Raw genomic sequence first — 20,321 nt, forward strand, 5'->3', positions numbered from 1 at the left:
TTGAGGGGCTTGTCGTTGGACTCACTGAGATTTCTGGTTGCTTAGCACCAGCAGAGCCAAACAAGCAAAACCTGTCACATAACCAGATTCTCCTTGTTTGATTTTTTCTTAGATGTTACAAAATGTGAGCATGTTTCTAATACACTGTCATCGTAATCAAGGAAATAAAGGTCGATAACGGTCTTGTTAGTTTTATCCTCGTTCTCGTCAGGACAGACAAGTAACCTAACTTGTTTTACATAACTACTGGCATTTGCAACAATTGCATTATTCGCCTTGATTCTGTTTGCACAGAAAACAATAACTGTTAGTTAACACACCTTTAAACATTTTTAAACATTCGCAGATTTATTTGTAACAAACCTCTTCTCATTTAAATCTGAATGATGACATAAACACGCTTTCCAGAGGTTATGCCAGCGGTGGCTATAATGACGCCACGAATCCTAATGTAATCCGATTCTCCAGCAAATGAGATTCTGAGTTTTTGGGGGACAACTGGGAACAAGATGGCTGATCTCAGCGAAGAAACTCTCTTCCCTTCGAGTAAATGTTAACAACATTAATCAGCGTTTTCAAAATTTCGGAAAAAATAAAGCAAAAGGAAAACTAACGCAAACAATAGTTTAAGTTACTTAGATAGCTGCTGAGTGCTAGCTAATAGATAACTCAACTTGCTACGCGAAGACTCGAACTTTCTTTGTTTTTGTTCTTTCGTTGCTGTTGAAGGAAGAACATTTAGTTTACAACTTTACAAGTGGTCTGCTTCAGTCAAATTGAAACCGAAGAATTGTGGTAGTTATAACATTTGAAAGCGATTTGGATACCTTGCCTTTGTAACAACTTGCAAAGATATTTTGAGGACGGAAAAGCATTGCTTACAAAATAACAAACCATAACAAAACCAGGGTCCGGTGAAATACTTTAATGTAAGTTAGGTAACGTTGGCAAATTATTTGTCCAGTGGACTGAAATAAACTAACAATTATGAGTCGAGTTAGGTCACCACAGCTAAACCAGACAGACAGGCTTCCCACAAGCGCTGCGGGGTCTTCTCTGGCCCATAGGATGGATCCGAATGAAGGGATTGAGATGGAGAGAATCCAGCATCAGGATTTAGGTCTGGAGGCTTCGATGATTACACCCTCTCCGCCTTCATCAAGTTCAAGGCAGGCATGGAGCCGTGACAATCCCGGATTCGAGCACGAAGAGGAGATGCTCGGGGCGGACTGGCCCCCGGCGAGTCCGGGAAGGCGGTCGGTGTCCATGGCGTCGAGTAGCAGCGGTAGTAGCAGTAGCGGTCTGGGAAGCTACACCGGTGGTAGTGACAGGGCACGGATGCACCGAGGACTCTATCCAGACCCAACGGTGGATGCGCTCCCACACCAGGACCGGAACGATCATCGTGGGTGCGGGAAAAGAATACTCGAGAAAATAAGAGGTATGCATTTTTCTCTGTTAGTCTTACCGTTATACATTTTCACAAACCCAGCAATTCCTATTTAAGAAGAGATGTGTTTAGTTCATCCGTCTGGGGCTCTGGGATTACGTTACGGACGACAACGGTTTTTATTGTGATTGATGATGTTTTAATTATTAAGATTTTGATGATGCACTTTATGGCCTGTTTTCAGTTCTTTGGGGGACCCGTTTGATGGACGAAAGCCCGAGCAGCCGAGAGCGGTACCTGAAGGCCATTCTTCGTGAGATGATCACCTATGTCGTTTTCCTGATCACAGTGTGCATTTGTAAGTTTGACAGCATTTGAGAAACGATGAAGTTATTGAGTTGGACAGAGTTGCAAGATTATATGGTACTTAACCTTATTTGAAATCCTCTATCGCTGGGAAGGGCAGTTCTTGAACAGAAACTTTTGTCCAGTAGTGTTGAATTCATCAAAAGGTTTCATTGATGATATGGACTGATGGCATGATTTTATGCACCATCTCAGCTCCATGCACAATATAAGTCCACACACAGTTTTCAGAAATTCCACTGTACACTTTATGAGACAGGCTGAGTTTAGTGCCGGGCTCACCGGATTGGCTAGTGTTGGTGGGGGCAGGTGCAGCAGGGAGTGATGGTGAATGCAATGAAAACACTGTTGGGAACTGTGCCAACTCTCTGCCCCATGTCACTGGTTTGTGGTTCCACTTCCCCCTCAAGAGGTGGAAAATCCAGGTTTGGAAAGCAAAAGTCCTCCACAGTATTTTGTTCCAATCACTTTTGGCACAATTTGCCAGCCAGGAGCTATAAATAGTGAAATCAGCTGGCTGAGCTCATGGGTGGACACAGCAGGACTTTTACTTTTAGACCCCTGGACTTCCTACCTCTGCTCACTTTGCCCCATGTTGCAATCAAATTCAGTTTCTGTGGAGCATTTGTTCTTAGCCTTTGAAGACGAGGGTTTTTTGTAGGAATGTTTTTTTCTTCAAAAATTCAAAGTTTGTGTTCTGGAACTCCATTGCTTTCAAGTCGTAATTTCACACCTTAAAGAGTTGAACCTTTTAATATCCAAACCCAAATTAGAAATACTCTTGATATCAGGTACCTTTTGAATACATATACATATACATACACATATATATAGATGATACATTCTCCTTCCAGGACCCTGTGTGTACACTCCAAACAACTCATAGTTTAAGAAACACTAGACAAAGAGAGAAATTTGCGACTGACTATTATAATCTGTTTCTCCTATGTTACGTCTCATTTCAGTTGTCTTGTAATTACAAGTAGAGGTACGTTACTGTTGCCAGAATCTGGGTTTGGGTGGTACAGGAAATTAGTGTTTAGTACAATTTAGTACAGATCTACATGGTATGGGAACAGAATCACATTATTTTGACACTTTTTTGTCTCTTTAGGGAAAATTAGTTTGTGGTGTCACATATTCAACATTTATTAACACAATGCAGAATGCACAGTCCTTAAGAACCAGAAATTAGTGCTCTGTAAGCTGTCCCCTGATTATACAATCTGTGTTAAGCCACTGCATCGTTGAATGTGTACTGAAAATGTCATTGTCCATTAACCTCTACTTTTTTGCTTTGGGAAATATAAACTGTGCCGTACTCTTTCAAGTATTCCCACCTTATCTTTTAATGTTGTCTCTTTTTTAATATTTAAAAATATTTACATCAACTTAAGTACCATGTATGGATGAGGTTTTATTTAAAGCTGTCTCCCACTGTAAATGACTGTGTACGATTTTGGTCATGTGTTTATTTATTTTTTGTTCGGTGATTGTGTTTCTGCAGCCTTCCCCTTTTTGTTTTTCCTGTTAAAATTAATTGTGTTCATAAGTACTTTATGTTAACAAAATGAGTGTATTTTATCAAATGTAGTACTGAATCCAGGTCAGTTGCTGCTGCAGCATTGTCAGAATTGTCTTGATTAGGACAATGTGTTTGGAAAGGCCAAAACACACTCAAGTGTAAGGAGGATTATATTTATACATTTATTATTGGAAAATAGTTTGTTAAATTGGCTTTAATTTGCATAATTATCAATTTACTGACTGTGGTTATTTATATGGATTTCCTTGTAATCTGTGTGTGTGTTCTAGTGACTTATGGAATGGTGAGTTCCAACATGTACTTCCACACCAAAGTGATGTCTCAGCTCTTCCTGGACACCCCCCTGTCCAGTGGAGATAAGACCACCTTCAAAAGCCTGAACACCATGGACGAGTTCTGGAAGGTACCATCTGTTTCTTGCATAACCATGCCCTAGTGATTCAAATTTCAAATGCACCAGTTTGGGCAGATTTTTCCCTTTTATCTTGAGTGCTGGTATATTTTGCTCATATTGTCAGTGGCCAATGGATCAGTTAACCATCAAAAATGTATTTAGAGGGTGATGTTCCCCTTTAAATTTTAAAAATCATATATTTCCACTCTACTTTAACAATGAAATGTTTTTTAACTCGATTAATTTAAATGGTTAATTCTAAAAGAGTCAATATCCAATCTAGTTTACAGAGGAGCCACTTCTTGATGGACTGTACTGGGAGGTTTGGTACAATAACAGGACTTTAGTGGAGAACCAGAGCCTGGTTTACTATGAGAACCTGCTCCTCGGAGTCCCGCGAATCCGACAGGTGAAGGTGCGGAACCAGTCCTGCTCCGTCCACCAAGACCTGCAGGGGGAGGTGCAGGAATGCTACGACGTATTTTCCAGCGGCAACGAGGACAGCGCCCCCTTCGGCCTCAAGAACGGAACTGCGTATGTTCACGCCGTGCTCCTCATTTCCCATTACGGCCAACTGCTAATCATCCGTCATCTCAGAAATTTTCAGAAGGGCAATTCTAACTGCTGGATATTTGGGTGGTAAAGCTCAATACAGCTACTGTATAATAGATAATGATGAGTTATTTCCTCACTTATGTAACTGTATTGGACTGCACTCAAATATCCTGCAGTTGTAATGTCGGTCACCATGGAATTGCCCAGAACAAAATTTTTCTGTCTCTGTAATGGAAATACTGTACACAGATCGTGCAGTTGAGACTGGAACGTGGGGCTTATTGTGACAGGATATTCTGCCCTTTAGCATTTCAGACAGGCAAATGGGATGGTAGCCTAATGAATGACTAATGTGAATAATAATCTAAGTGCTAAGTCAGTGTAAGATTCATGGAATATTAATGTTATAATAATACTTGTTCTTTTAATATGAAGTTTGATGTCAAGTAAAGGAACTGCAATATTCAAAGTATGGAAGCATTCTTTCTGCACACTGTTTTTCTTTGGCAGTATTTTATTTGTAGAACCACATAGGAAAGTGAACAAAGACTTGCAAATGTTTCAGTGTTTATGACTTTACTTTGTGTTCTCAAGTGCTGTTTTGGTGTGCGGACAGCACGTTTCCTTACTTTGAATGTTGTATCAATGTTTTGCTGATACAAGGTTTGTGGAAGACGAATGTACAAGTGAATATAGATAATGTAGTGAGAGTGTTCCTGTGATGATGTAGGGGGTGTTCCTGTGATGATGTAGGGGGTGTTCCTGTGATGATGTAGGGGGTGTTCCTGTGATGATGTAGGGGGTGTTCCTGTGATGATTTAGTGAGAGCGTTCCTGTGATGATTTAGTGAGAGCGTTCCTGTGATGATGTAGGGGGTGTTCCTGTGATGATTTAGTGAGAGCGTTCCTGTGATGATGTAGGGGGTGTTCCTGTGATGATGTAGGGAGTGTTCCTGTGATGATTTTGGGGTCGTGTGTCTTCATGTGATAGGTGGACATACACAGAGGAGGAGCATCTGGGTGGCGGTGGCCACTGGGGTCTGATCAGCAGGTACGGTGGAGGAGGGTATTACTTGGACCTCTCACGCTCCAGAGACAAGACCGCAGCTCAGCTCAGCATGCTGAAGGACCACCTGTGGCTGGACCGGGGCTCCCGGGCTGTGTTCATCGACTTCTCCGTCTACAACGGCAATGTCAATCTCTTCTGCATCGTCAGGTAGGGCTGCCACCGACAGCTGCTCTCCAATGTGGCGGTGCGCGGGCATGTGGGGAATGTCGTGCATTTCAAACGTGACTCAGTGGGCATTTCAGATGTATGATGTCCTGAATTTCAGATCCACGATGTTGTGCATTTCAGATGTATGATGTCCTGAATCTCAGATCCACGATGTTGTGCATTTCAGATATGTAATGTTGTGCGCTTTAGACGTCGTGAATTTGAAATGGATGATGTTGTGCATTTCAGACACTTGATGCTGTGCATTTCAGATGTATGATGTCCTGAATTTCAGTCGGGCGATTTTGTGCATTTCAGATGTGTGATGTTGTACATTTCAGATGTATGATGTCCTGAATTTCAGATGTGTGATGTTGTACATTTCAGATGTATGATGTCCTGAATTTCAGATGTGTGATGTTGTACAGTTCAGATGTATGATGTCCTGAATTTCTGATGTGTGATGTTATACATTTCAGATGTATGATGTCCTGAATTTCAGATGTGTGATGTTGCACATTTCAGATGTGTGATGTTGTACATTTCAGATGTGTGATGTTATACATTTCAGATGTATGATGTCCTGAATTTCAGATGTGTGATGTTGCACATTTCAGATGTATGATGTTGTACATTTCAGATGTGTGATGTTGCACATTTCAGATGTGTGATGTTGTACATTTCAGATGTGTGGTGTTGTACATTTCAGATGTGTGATGTTGTACATTTCAGATGTGTGATGTTGCACATTTCAGATGTGTGGTGTTGTACATTTCAGATGTGTGATGTTGTACATTTCAGATGTGTGATGTTGCACATTTCAGATGTGTGGTGTTGTACATTTCAGATGTGTGGTGTTGTACATTTCAGATTGGTCGCTGAGTTTCCGGCCACAGGAGGCGCTGTGACCTCGTGGCAGTTCCAGACAGTGCGGCTGGTGCGCTACGTGAGCAGCTGGGACTACTTCATCGCCACCTGTGAGGTCACCTTCTGCCTCTTCATCCTCTACTACATGGTGGAGGAGGTCCTGGAGATCCGCATTCACCGGATGCACTACTTCAGAAACCCGTGGAACTGCCTGGATGTCCTCATCGTGATGGTGGGTGGTACGAACTGCCATGAGAGGGGGGAGAGAACCCTAATCCACCTAATACTCTTTCTGATTCGGGGTTTCTTTTGAAAACTTGTGTATTTTCATGTTACTTTAATCACTTGTCAGCCAAAATATTTTCCCACCAACCCCTTCTCTCATGCTAATGGTAATTCCTGCGGTTTTCTGATATTATTTCAATATATTAATCCTATATACTGTATGTATTGTTGTATGATCAATATATTTATCCTAAGTGTTTTGTAGCATATGTATTTGATTATTCCATATTTGTGTTTGATGATGGATAAAGAAGTTTCTTTTTAGCAGCCGAATTTACAATAGTACAGTATTGGGGCATTCAGGGTTTATACAAAACCTACTCGGAAACTACTAAATTTACTATAACTGAAATATTATATGAAAACAACCCAGACATGAACACTTACCCTTTTCTGAAATTATGATCAAAGGTATTGTTATAATTTTTTTTATTTCACAGCTGAGCAGTGCTGCCATCATTATGAACGTGTACAGAACCTGGTCCGTTGGTCAGAAGTTGCAGAATCTGCTTCAGCATTACAGCTCATACCCAGACTTCCAACACCTGGCCTACCTGCAAGTCCAGTTCAACAACCTTGGTGCTGCTATCGTCTTTTTCTCCTGGGTCAAGGTAAGTGCACTAAAATGTGTTGTGTTTTGTATGTGAGGCAAGTGTGTTTAGTTTTGGAGAAGTAGGTGTTTTAAATGTATGCGTCACATGAGGATAACCACTCCTCTTATCCCTCCACTATAACTTGTGACCCATAGTTTGTGCCGCTGGCCTACAGGCAAGTGTAGGGGTCCTCGCACGGGACTCGCAGGGATTTTACTCTCTACGAAACCGGGGCGCCAGTTAAACGTTGTGTAGCAGTATAACTGCAAAAGGTAATCAGTCTCATAAAATTACTATTATCAGGAATATCTAACCACAAATTTAGTATTTTAATTAATAATTAAAATAACCAATACTAATGATTAAACATACCTGAAAAACCTGAAGGTTGGAAGTTCTTCGAAAGACTGCTTTAACTCGGCTCTCATGTCTATGCGATTCCAAAACGGACACCGGGGTTTAATAAACTATATTTATTAAACAAACATACAAACACATAACAGATAAACTAACGGGAAGTTAGTAAGGAAATTTAGTTTGGTATGTGTGTGTGCGTGTGTGTGGCGCGCGCAAGCGCGCGTGTCGCTAGAGTTCTGGGTGTGGTAATGAGTTAGAGTTAGCTGTGAGAAGGGACTACTTGCGTAGTTTTACTCTATATATGCGCAAAAGACGGCGAATCAATTCACGTACATATATATGTAGCTAACGAAACACATTACAATGGTTGGATGGTAAATATTGAAACACAGATTCACAAAAACAGTTAAGACTAAACTAAACACTGGCTATGCCTGAATGTTTGTTTTCTTACTGAGTCCATACGCATTGCTGGATCCAAAAGACATGCTGTCCTTGTAGAAGCGGCGATGGTGCTGTGAATGGTGTCCGGGAGAGTGGCGCAGGCTGGGGTGTTCCCGTCTTAGCAGCGCGTTGTCGTCTGATCCGCTGGTCCTTTTCCAGGTGTAAAAGTTCGTTGCTGTTTCGTTGTTGAGCTTTATTGGGGTAAACTGATGTAGCGTTCCGCGTACAACAATTTCCACTCACTATAGGCCACGTAGTTACCGCGAGGTAACTGGGTGTGTCCGTAGGCCTGGTAGTGCGCTGTGCAGCATTCAGCCTCTGTCCGAGTCTCGGAGCAGATGAGCTGAAGCGACTGGCCAAAAAGGGTGCGTCGAAGAGAAGAAGCAGAAGAAGAAGCAGAAGAGCCAGAAGAGAGATCCCAAGAACGTGTCTTGCTCTTATACGGGACCGTTTATTGCTCCCGCCATTACGGGATTGGCTGAACCAAGTTAGACGTCATTCGTGGTGGACGTCGCAGAATTTTCCTGTGGGAATGTGGAAGTTGTAGTCCCTACATCCCCCCTGTGGTCTCAGGATGCGGCTGAAGCCAGTGTTCCTCGAGAGCACAAAAGTCAGTTCACAGTCCACAGGTCAAGTACATTGGGTCGGTAACACAGTTCACAATTGACTGACAAACATCCAGGCATTTATCAACAATTAACTAAACTGGTCTAAAACACATGATACAAACAATGTGAAACACTAAGGTCGAACAGTGAATACATTGTCACAAAACATGAGAAACCTTGGTGAAAGGGTTAGTCGTTTTGTTAGTTCAGGTGTTTTGTTAGTTATTGGATGGTGTCCAGAAGGTGGAGCACCAACAGGAATGACCCAGCCATGAAAATGTTCAGATGATGTAGGGGTCTAGGATGGAGAGGCTGTAGCCTTTTTGGAAGTCTTGTTCAGACTGACCAATTGTTCTAGTCCCTACAGTCAGGTTGCTGATGAGGGTTGTCATCTGAAATATGTGGGGGCATTTTCAAATTAGGGCAGCTTTCTGTATCCAAGCTTAACCTTATGGCTGTGTCATCAGGAAGGAAATGGAGAGGTGGTCTCATTTCTAAATGATGTGGTAAGCTCACAAGTGGTCTTGTCTTGCTTGGGGAAGAGGTGGAGTAAGGCACACTGGGGTGTGGCAATATACTTGTAAAGATTACACTGTAGTTTCTACATGCAATACTTTACGATGGTTCAGTAGGTGTAGAAAGAAGCAATGAACGTTTACGAGTTATAACAGGTGTCGGATTTAACTCTACAGTACCTACTTACGATCTGCGTTTGCTGCTGCTACATGCAAATCTAAGTGGCTGCTATAAACTACCAGTTTATTTTGCCACCCCCCTTTGGTAGGAAAGGTGTGCAAAAGAAAGTGGTCAAAGCTTCAGCTGGGAGTCTGCCTGTGAAGAGACCACGGCTATAGATCAGTCTTATTCAACGTCTTTTGATGGAGGTTGAACAAGACCAGATAGCTCTTTGGAGTGGTTACTCAAGGCATACACACTACTGAACAAAGGTTAGAGGCTTTAGTTGTCCTCAGAGGAACTGAAGAAGCTCTCTTCAGACAAGGTATCTTCCCTATCAGAGTCATGCTGGTGACTCTGAGGCTTGGGCCTACCGGGTCGGTCTTCTCTCCAATTCCGGCTGGAATCAGAGTGTGAGAAGCGACCACGGTGGCTCTTAACCGGGAACTTACTCACATGCCGTTGTTTTGAGCCATTAGATTTTAATGGGGCAACTTGGGAAGTGCCGGCAGGCTTGGTTGGAACAACGTGCTTAGCTGTTTCCAATACCTCGTTCCTGGGCACAATCCTTAAAGTGTCCCAGACCATTTGGGCTTCATTTCTTAATTCAAGGGCTGAGTGTTGGCCCCTTGAAAACAGTGAAACATGAGTTCGGACACAGGGGTGCAGGCTGTGCACAAAAAGGGATTTGAAGGCTTGATCTTCATCTAAGCCTGGTCCGTTTCTGCCCTGGAAAAAAGCATGTTTAAGACGTTGGTAAAAGTCTTTTGGTCGTTCTGTACGGCTATGTTTAACCTCCACAGATTTGATCATGGCTGTGGCCTGATCAAACCGTGGCAGGTACTCAGCTACCAATGCTTCACAAACCTTGGGATAGCTGGAACGAACCTGTGGTGGAAGTTGTTCCATAAATGTATGGATCTTTCTGGTAGAGGTTTTCCATACCAGTCGTACCTTTTCTCGATCGGTTGCCCTGGGCAGATCCGAGAGACAGTAGTCAACTTCTCTCAAGTAACTCTGAATGTTAAATTTGGAGTCCTTGGGGTCAAATGTGTGGACATACTTCGCCATGGCCTCTAGCTCCTCAAAGCGAAGACCATGTGAAGTTGCACTAGTTTGCCTGTTTGGAGAAGGAGAGACTGAAATCACATTTGAATGTGAATGCGTTTCATGCGGAGCTCGACGTCCTCGGTTTGGTTTAGAGGGTGGAGCTACAAAACTGTCATTCTCACAATGGTTGGCAGAAGATGAATTGTCGCTGTCAGTGTACTGTACAGAGCTGTCACCTATCCTCTCAGTTATAAAGGGAAAGCTAGCGGGATTAGCGTTGCTTTTTGTGTGCCCAATTAATAACGTTAGATCTCCTCTACCGTGTCCACGGGAGGGTTCCCTGACCTCCTCACGAGAGGGGTGGGCATGGAAGGTGCAGTCCTGTACTTGCCTGACTGTTTCTCCCTTGCAGAGATGGACCACCGTTGGGATGGAGTCCCCCCTTTCCCTCTCCAGGGAAGAGGTGGGCAAACCATTGCATGGGTGGTCAACAGCACTGCAATCTGAGGAGACTGACGAGTCTCCATCAGAGCAAGCTGTGGAACCGGGATCTGACAAACCCGAATCAATTTGTGACCCCCCTTCCCCCGCCTTGTGGTGTAAGGAGGAAGCAGGAGAAGCTGGAGTTGGGCAAGCCTGAGAAAGCAGGCTTACAGAAGAGAGTGGATGTGGTAGCTTGTGGCATCCACTCTTCAACTGAAATAATTCCTCTCTGTAGGAACAAAGATCTGATTCGGCTGAATGCAGATCACGCAAGTATTGTACTGCTTTCTTGCCAACAGTTTGAAGCTCAAGTAAAACACTGGTGTGTTGTCCTTTGAGGTATGCCATCTCTGATTCTAAGTTTTTGTTGCTCTGAAGAGCAAGACTAATCTGTCTGGCAAAATTCAAGACCAGACAACTTAGAATTGGGTCTTTTGACTGGGTGGGGGAGTGACCTTTCTCGTTGATTAAGGAGAACATTTCTTTCCTACAATCAGTGAGGTTCATCTGATTCAGGAAAGCTACGTAGCCAGGTGCTAAACCTTGGGCTAAAAAGGAAAGGTACTCATCAATAGATATGGGTTCCATATCTCACGCCAAATAAAGCTAAAAGCTGAATCAGTAACTTAAGAGGGTACTCTTGAAGTTAACTATTTCACAAGGGCCTTGAGCTCCTAAAAGTTGGCAATGAATTGTTCACCAAAATCACAATCCAACATACAAGTTGTGATGAAGGATAAATAATTTAAAACGCTCTTTGAATATTCTCTAACTATAGTACAAGGTAGCTATAGCATCACACAGGGACTCGAGTTGCACTAGCGGTACTGCAATGCAACAACAGCAAAATGAACAAACATATGGCGGATATTCAGACCGTAAAATAGGAACTGTGATGCTGATCACATTAATCCTAAATACCAGAATGTGATTGGTTGAAATTACAATTAAATTTGGATTTAAATGTAAAATTCAATTAATTATTAAAATTACTTTGACCAAGTAATTATAATTAATAATACAGTGCGGCTAATAATACTATTATTGATAATACGTATTATACCGGAAGGTAAATGCCAATCAACAAACTACCGTGTAAGATTACGAATGTAATGCCACAATGTTACACGAGGGGGCAGTATATTGAGAAAGCGGCTCATGCAGGCTTTCAAAAATGGTACAAGGGTGACATCTAGCGGTATTTTCAAAAAATTGCACTGGTGGCAATTTAGCTGAGAAAGAATGCCGAGAATTCGTTCTGGAGTCACGTGACATGAGCCAAAGCTCGTCTTTCTCACGCAGAGCTCCAAATTAGGAAGGGGAATTCGTTATGAAGTCACAAGACATGAAATTTGAGCCAAAGCTAGTCTTCCTCACACGGGGCACCAAAATATGTAGGGGTCCTCGCACGGGACTCGCAGGGATTTTACTCTCTACGAAACCGGGGCGCCAGTTAAACGTTGTGTAGCAGTATAACTGCAAAAGGTAATCAGTCTCATAAAATTACTATTATCAGGAATATCTAACCACAAATTTAGTATTTTAATTAATAATTAAAATAACCAATACTAATGATTAAACATACCTGAAAAACCTGAAGGTTGGAAGTTCTTCGAAAGACTGCTTTAACTCGGCTCTCATGTCTATGCGATTCCAAAACGGACACCGGGGTTTAATAAACTATATTTATTAAACAAACATACAAACACATAACAGATAAACTAACGGGAAGTTAGTAAGGAAATTTAGTTTGGTATGTGTGTGTGCGTGTGTGTGGCGCGCGCAAGCGCGCGTGTCGCTAGAGTTCTGGGTGTGGTAATGAGTTAGAGTTAGCTGTGAGAAGGGACTACTTGCGTAGTTTTACTCTATATATGCGCAAAAGACGGCGAATCAATTCACGTACATATATATGTAGCTAACGAAACACATTACAATGGTTGGATGGTAAATATTGAAACACAGATTCACAAAAACAGTTAAGACTAAACTAAACACTGGCTATGCCTGAATGTTTGTTTTCTTACTGAGTCCATACGCATTGCTGGATCCAAAAGACATGCTGTCCTTGTAGAAGCGGCGATGGTGCTGTGAATGGTGTCCGGGAGAGTGGCGCAGGCTGGGGTGTTCCCGTCTTAGCAGCGCGTTGTCGTCTGATCCGCTGGTCCTTTTCCAGGTGTAAAAGTTCGTTGCTGTTTCGTTGTTGAGCTTTATTGGGGTAAACTGATGTAGCGTTCCGCGTACAACAATTTCCACTCACTATAGGCCACGTAGTTACCGCGAGGTAACTGGGTGTGTCCGTAGGCCTGGTAGTGCGCTGTGCAGCATTCAGCCTCTGTCCGAGTCTCGGAGCAGATGAGCTGAAGCGACTGGCCAAAAAGGGTGCGTCGAAGAGAAGAAGCAGAAGAAGAAGCAGAAGAGCCAGAAGAGAGATCCCAAGAACGTGTCTTGCTCTTATACGGGACCGTTTATTGCTCCCGCCATTACGGGATTGGCTGAACCAAGTTAGACGTCATTCGTGGTGGACGTCGCAGAATTTTCCTGTGGGAATGTGGAAGTTGTAGTCCCTACACAAGCCAATGCAATTATTAGATTATTTTTGGTTATATTTATTTAGCTAGCAAGCTAATGTTAGACCAGTTTCTGTGTTCAAGGGTGCAATTTGAGCTCCCGTTACCTTCTGGGAAACACAGGCTGGAGATTCAAGCCAAACACGTCCAGTGACATACACCAAATTCATGGGGCAGTTGATAGCCTAGTGGCTAAGGTGCTCGACTGCGACCTGGAAGGTTGGTTGTTTAAGCTTTAGTGTAGCTACAATAAGAGCTGTCGAGCAAGGCCTTTGCCCCCACATTGCTCCATGGGGCATTGGCCCCTGCTTTGTCTAATCAAACTGTAAGTCACTTTGGATAAAAGCGTCTGCTGAATAACTATAGTGTAAAATGTAATGTAAATTATGCAGATGCTTAAATGTTTATCATGTACTAATGTGTGGGTTCTGTTTGCTGTTGTTTCCCCACCCTCCCTCACCTTTTACAGTTGTTTAAGTTCATTAACTTCAACAAGACAATGAGTCAGCTGTCCACCACGATGTCTCGGTGTGCTAAGGACATCGCCGGATTCACCATTATGTTCTTTATCATATTTCTGGCCTACGCCCAGTTGGCCTACCTGGTGTTCGGCACACAGATCAATGACTTCAGCACCTTCCAGGCCTGCATGTAAGTACAGTTACTCTGCATTAGTGCTCTCCAGCCCTGTAACTGGCAAAACATGTTGTTGTGAGGTTGCAGAACTATGATTGTGAATAAAATAACTTAATATTTGTGTTCATGTTAAGTCAAAGTTAAGGACAAATGTTGATTGAATCCAGACCATGGTGTTATACATACACCTGATGAGCGACACTGTAAACCAAAGTGTTTTTCCAAGTCAAGCCTGTCTCTTTGAACATATGCTGATGCTGTTGCTCTTATTAAATAAGATGGCACGACATCTGTCCACAGCTTCACCCAGTTCCGCATTATCCTGGGTGATTTTGAATTCTCCGAAATCGAAGAAGCGAACAGGATCTTGGGACCGCTGTACTACACCACCTTTGTGTTTTTTGTGTTGTTCATTTTGCTGGTGAGGAGCTAAAGTTCACCTGAATTTGTGTTTTTTAATATGACGTAATATAAACAGTTTTACATACATTTACCTTGGTCAGGTACATATATACAGCATTGACCAGACCAGATGTATTTTGTGATTAAATGTACTTTTATTTGTCGAATAAGCATACACACAGTTTACGGTTCACAGACTTGTATATCGAAAAGCAGATATGGGTACAAATAATTATTTGTGATAATTATAGCATGATGCAGACATCAATTAATTAATTAACACAAAACACCCTAATGTCTCATGTAACCAGCTATTCTAAAGCTCACAGGAAATATCTAAAATATCCTTCAATGTACACAAAAACTCTCTGGACCAATCAAAAACCATACAGTAAGACTGCAATAGTTGAAAAGCCCAGAAAGTGAACTATCTCTTTAATGAGAATAATGGGCACGATGCTCATTGGTTAACGCAGTTAAATCGCTCTCCTCTTGCTTCCACAGAACATGTTTTTGGCCATAATAAATGACACCTACTCGGAGGTCAAAGGTGACATGGCCCAGCAGAGGTGTGAAATGCAGCTCACGGATCTCATAAAAAAGGTATTTATGCCACGTTAAGAGTCTTTGTGTTGAGTGAGTTGGCGGTTTTGTCACTAGACTGCTAATGCACTTTGTCGCTTGGTAAAATGAATTGGCTGGGTGTCTGGATAAAATGTCAGCCCTAGGGGTTTTTATGTTCAGTACACTGGCTGGGTGTAATGCACACTGGCGCTAACGCTAAGTGTTTCCGGCTCTCCCACAGGGCTATAACCAGGCTATGGTGAAGTTGAGGCTGAAACGCACGACGGTGGATGATATCTCTGAGAGCCTTCGCCAGGCGGGGGGGAAGCTCAACTTCGAGGAGCTGCGGCAGGATCTGAAAGGGTGAGCGATGCCTGGGTGTGTTTTCATCTGCCTACACTTCCCAGAATTCAACCTTTCTGTGTGCTGCATCTGTCTGCTTCTTCTGCCGTTGGAGTGGAACCACAAACCAATTAATTGTGTGTGTGTGTGTGTGTGTGTGTGTGTGTGTGTGTGTGTGTGTTTTCAGAAAGGGGCACACTGATGCTGAAATTGAAGCCATCTTCTCCAAATATGATCATGATGGAGACCAGGAGCTGACCGAACACGAGAACCAACAGATGAGAGACGACCTGGAGAAGGAGAGAGTGAGACGTTTTTCCACCCACCCCCTCCCCTCTTCCGCTGTTTTGCTCTCCCTCCTTGCTTCTTCTTCTCTCTAGCTCTCCCCCATGTTCCTTCTCTCCCTCCCTCCTCTCTCCTTCTGTCTCCCCCTCCCTCCCTCTCTCCCTCCCTCCCCCTCTCTCTCCCTCCCCCTCACCCCCTCTCTCTCTCTCTCCCCCTCTCTCCCTCCCTCACCCCCTCCCTCCCTCACTCTCTCCCTCCCTCCCCCCTCTCTCTCTCTCCTCCCTCCCCCCCTCCCTCCCTCCCTCACCCTCTCTCTCTCTGTCCCTCCCTCTCTCCCTCACTTACCCCCTCTCTCCCTCCCTCCCTCTCTCCCTCCCTCCCTCCCTCCCTCACTCTCTCCCTCACCCCCTCTCTCCCTCCCTCCCTCCCTCTCTCCTCCTCTCTGTCCCTCACTCTCTCTCTCTCCCTCCCTCCCTCACTCTCTCTCCCTCCCTCACTCACTCTCCCTCCCTCCCTCTCTCTCTCTCTCTCCCTCTCTCTCTCCCTCTCCCTCTCCCTCTCTCTCCCTCCCTCTCCCTCCCTCCCTCCCCCTCTCTCTCTCTCTCTCTCTCTCTCTCTCTCCCTCCCTCCCTCACTCTCTCTCTCTCTCTCTCTCCCTCCCTCCCTCTCTCTCCAGGAGGAGCTGGATCTGGAGCGCAGCTCAGTACCGCGTGTGGCCAGCAGCCGCAGTTTCCCGCGCAGTCAGGACGACTCTGAGGAAGATGATGATGAAGACAGCGGACACAGCTCGCACCGGCGCGGGAGCAGCTCCGGCGGTGTGGCCTATGAGGAGTTCCAAGTGTAAGCCCCGCACACACGTGCACTCACACACACACACACACACACACACACACACACACACACACTCACACACACACACACACACACACACGCCCAAGCTTGTTTATTCCATTCCATTCCATTTGGCAGACGCTCTTATCCAGTGCGACGCACAATAAAGTGCAGAACCAGGGACAGGTGCGCTGAAAACCCTAGAGGGAAGTACTGTTCCAAGTGCTAGAGTGATCACCCTTGAACCCTTATATAATATGTAGAATAATCAGATAAACTGACCAAGTAGCAACAGTTTGGCAGCTAGAATGCTAATGGTAAAATAGTTATATGCAAGTGCAATTATAATAGCATATGGCATACATAGCTAACTAGAGATTACAGGGAGGTAGGAAGTGTGTTAAGCCAGACTGTCGGTGGCATAAAAAAGTCTCCAGGTACGCAACACTGAGGAGAAGTGTTGTATGGCCCGTCTCTGTGACAGTCTTGTGTGAAAACCGAACGGAGTAACCTCCTCCCCAGGCTGGTGCGGCGTGTGGACAGGATGGAGCACTCCATCGGCAGCATCGTGTCTAAGATGGACGCCGTGATCGTGAAGCTGGAGGCCATGGAGAGGGCCAAGCTGAAGAGGAGGGACGTGCTGGGGCGACTGCTGGACGGGGTGATGGAGGCCAGTCTGACCGCAGAGCGCTCTGTCCGTCTGAACCAACTCTCTCTCTCTCTGTCCGCTCTGAACCAACTCTCTCTCTCTCTCTGTCCACTCTGAACCAACTCTCTCTCTCTGTCCGCTCTGAACCAAACTCTCTCTCTCTCTGTCTCTCTCTCTCTCTCTCTCTCTCTCTGTCCGCTCTGAACCAACTCTCTCTCTCTCTGTCTCTCTCTCTCTCTATCTCTCTGTCTCTCTCTCTCTCTTTATCTATCTCTCTCTCTCTCTTTATCTATCTCTCTCTGTCTCTCTCTCTCTGTATCTCTCACTCTATCATTCTCTATCATTCTCTATCTCTATCTATCTCTCTGTCTCACTCTCTCTCTCTCTCACTCTCTCTCTCTCACTCAGTCTCACCCTCTCTCTCAAACTCACTCTCTCTCTTGCTCTCTCTCTCTCTCTCTCTCACTCTCTCACTCCCTCTCACTCTCTCACTCCCACTTGCTCTGTCTCTTAGTTCTGTTCAACCATTCTTTATTGCACTGACTGTATACAAACAATAATGCCAAAACGATTAACAAAACAATCAACACTGACACACAATGGTATGATACACTGGAATACAATGTGTTTGTAAAAAAGCGGTCTGTTTCAGGACGAGCGGACGGGCCGGGACAGCAGTCTCCACAGGGAGCAGATGGAGAGGCTGGTGAGGGAGGAGCTGGAGCGCTGGGAGTCTGACGACACCGTGTCACAGGTCAGCAACAAGCCCCGCCCCCGGCCCTCCTCCTCCCAGTCGGCCGAGGGCCTCGAATCAGGGGGCAGCGGGGGCGGGCACACCTGAGGATCATATCCTCCCCCCCCCCCCCCCTCCTCCGCACACCTGAGGATCATATCCAACCCCCCCGCCCCCCCCCCGCACATCTGAGGGTTTCATCCCCCCCCACCCCTCTGCACACCTGATCTCATCCTACCACCCACTCCGCACACTGGACATCTCTCTGAGCTGTGGTTCATGAGGTGGGCAATGAGGGCCATATCCGTTTCTGGTTTTCATGTCAACTGCTGGCCTTAATAATAACAATTAGCCCTAGCATTTACATCATAGGACATTTTAGCCATTTCTTCATAAGCGCATGAATGGCAGCCAGGTGTCATGAATGGCAACCCAAGTGTACACAAAATAATCTATGCAGCTGCTACAGAAGAAGTGAATATTATTATAAGCAACAAGACATTGTTGAACATTATTTTATTTGAGTATTATGTAATGAAAACAGTCATTTGTAACCATGTTTGGATGTTCCAAAACAGGTGTTCTGTGATGCCCCATGTATACTGGTTTTTGTTCCAGAAATTCTCTTTTTTCAGTTTATTGAAAATGTGTTCTTAAGTCCCATCGTTTTTAAGAGATTTTTACAGTGCAGGTCTGGCTCAGTCACCAACAAGCCTACGTAGTGGCAATCTATGAATTTTTCATATGAGCAAATACCATGTTTGAGACCTACTCCCATCAGCATTTCTCCAGCAATGACCACTGAGACCATTTGCGTTGTTTAATTTAATTTCTACATATTACAATTTGAAGTTAGTAGAGGGCCCGCCAGTCCTGTCCAGTATGGAAGTGTATGCACAGAAACCTATGGAAGAAACGTCTGTTGTGGGAGTGGAGGTGCGTAGGTTGCGTGACACATACTTCCGGCAGTGACGCAGGAGAGTTTGAGCAGCAGAAACACAAGAGGAAGAGGAGTTTGAGCGCAGTTAGTCGTGGGGAGCTATGAGGATTGGAGTAGAATAGACCTGTTGGGACTGCCAGTCACCATGGGTGGCTGCTAAATCCACCAAAACCCTCTCAGTCGTAGATTGCCACTTTAAAGGAACGTTAAAGCATTTAAATAGAATCATGTTTCGCTAAACATATAAAATGAAAGCACTGCTTGACTGAGAACTGATCCCACCAGTTAAAAATTCTGAAATGAAGATGAAATATCCATTATGTGTAACATGAGTATGTTTCTGACATATTCCGGTGTTACGTGGGTAGATCATCTCATAATCTATTTATCAGAATAATGTCTCATTAGACCTTAACTGTCTTAATTAAAAACAAACAATGTCTACTTCAGCGAGTTCAATTACCCTTGGGAACAAAAACCAGAAGACGCAGGATTGGGGTTGGGAACCGCTGATGTAAATGTCTCAATTTCGTGACAGAAATGTTGGCAATCTTGATGTCGACAGTGAGGAGACCCAAGCTCAATTTGTTATTGTGGTTCTTGTTAATAAAATGATGATGGTGATTTTTCCTACATCTAGTGTAAGTACATTATACATTGTACATTATTGTATATTACTCTTTTTTGCCAAACATTATTCTTTGTGTTGCTTATTTGCAGTTATTTCCTCTATTTAATATAGGTATAGTGTGGCACATTCTGTCATATTTAAAATGTCATATCATTCTGTTATAATTCACAAATAAGTTCTTATAAACCTTATGGTACATATTGTAACGTATAACAAACTTCGATTTGGAGTGCATCTAGTTTCATGGGAAACCCATGTGCGTTTGACTATGTACTGTACCACAGTATAAAGTAGTCATGTATTTTTTTGTTTACATTTGTAATAAAAAAGTGTTGAAAATAACATGCTTATGGTCATATTGTTTCATTGTATTTTGAAGCCCAGCGGGGTAATAAATGACCCATGGTCTCAGAGTGCACTGTGGCTGGCAGCCCTGCAGTGGGCTTCACCTTGCCCATGGGATATGGGAGGGACTCAATCAGCCGGGATGGCAGTGCTCAGTGCTGTAGTGCTCAGTGCTGTAGTGCTCAGTGCTGTAGTGTTCACTGCTGTAGTGTTCACTGTTGGCCACCTGGGTGCCTAAGATTGGGTCTCCTCCACCCTTGCTCTGTGCTGTGAAAATGTGCATGTATGTGTGGTAGAAAAAGGCAAACATTGCTGGGCTAAATGGCCTGTTCTTGGTAAATGGTTGGCATTTATATAGCGCCTTTATCCAAAGCGCCCATTCATACACACACTCATATCACCCATTCATACACACACTCACACACCAACGGCAATTGGGTGCCGTGCAAGGCGCTGACCAGCTCGTCAGGAGCATTTAGGGGTTAGGTGTCTTGCTCAGGGACACTTCGACACAGCCGGGATCGAACCGGCAACCCTCCGACTGCCAGACGACTGCTCTTACTGCCTG

General features: G+C 44.1%; 1 protein-coding gene across 1 annotated transcript; it reads left to right on the top strand.

The window, feature by feature from the left end:
- The first annotated feature begins 498 nt into the window (after positions 1-498).
- On the top strand, positions 499-19,750 carry pkd2 (polycystic kidney disease 2). Its single transcript, XM_061245179.1, has 15 exons — positions 499-1,441; positions 1,635-1,748; positions 3,572-3,705; positions 3,980-4,230; positions 5,242-5,466; positions 6,337-6,565; positions 7,059-7,229; positions 13,865-14,046; positions 14,332-14,452; positions 14,938-15,036; positions 15,239-15,360; positions 15,527-15,644; positions 16,301-16,464; positions 16,978-17,125; positions 17,757-19,750. Exons 1-15 carry the CDS (start codon positions 988-990, stop codon positions 17,943-17,945), a joined length of 2,721 nt encoding a protein of 906 aa, XP_061101163.1. The 5' UTR covers positions 499-987; the 3' UTR covers positions 17,946-19,750.
- The last annotated feature ends 571 nt before the right edge of the window (positions 19,751-20,321 follow it).

The sequence above is a fragment of the Conger conger genome, chromosome 6 (genome assembly GCF_963514075.1).
Source record: "Conger conger chromosome 6, fConCon1.1, whole genome shotgun sequence".
NCBI classification, from domain to species: domain Eukaryota; kingdom Metazoa; phylum Chordata; class Actinopteri; order Anguilliformes; family Congridae; genus Conger; species Conger conger.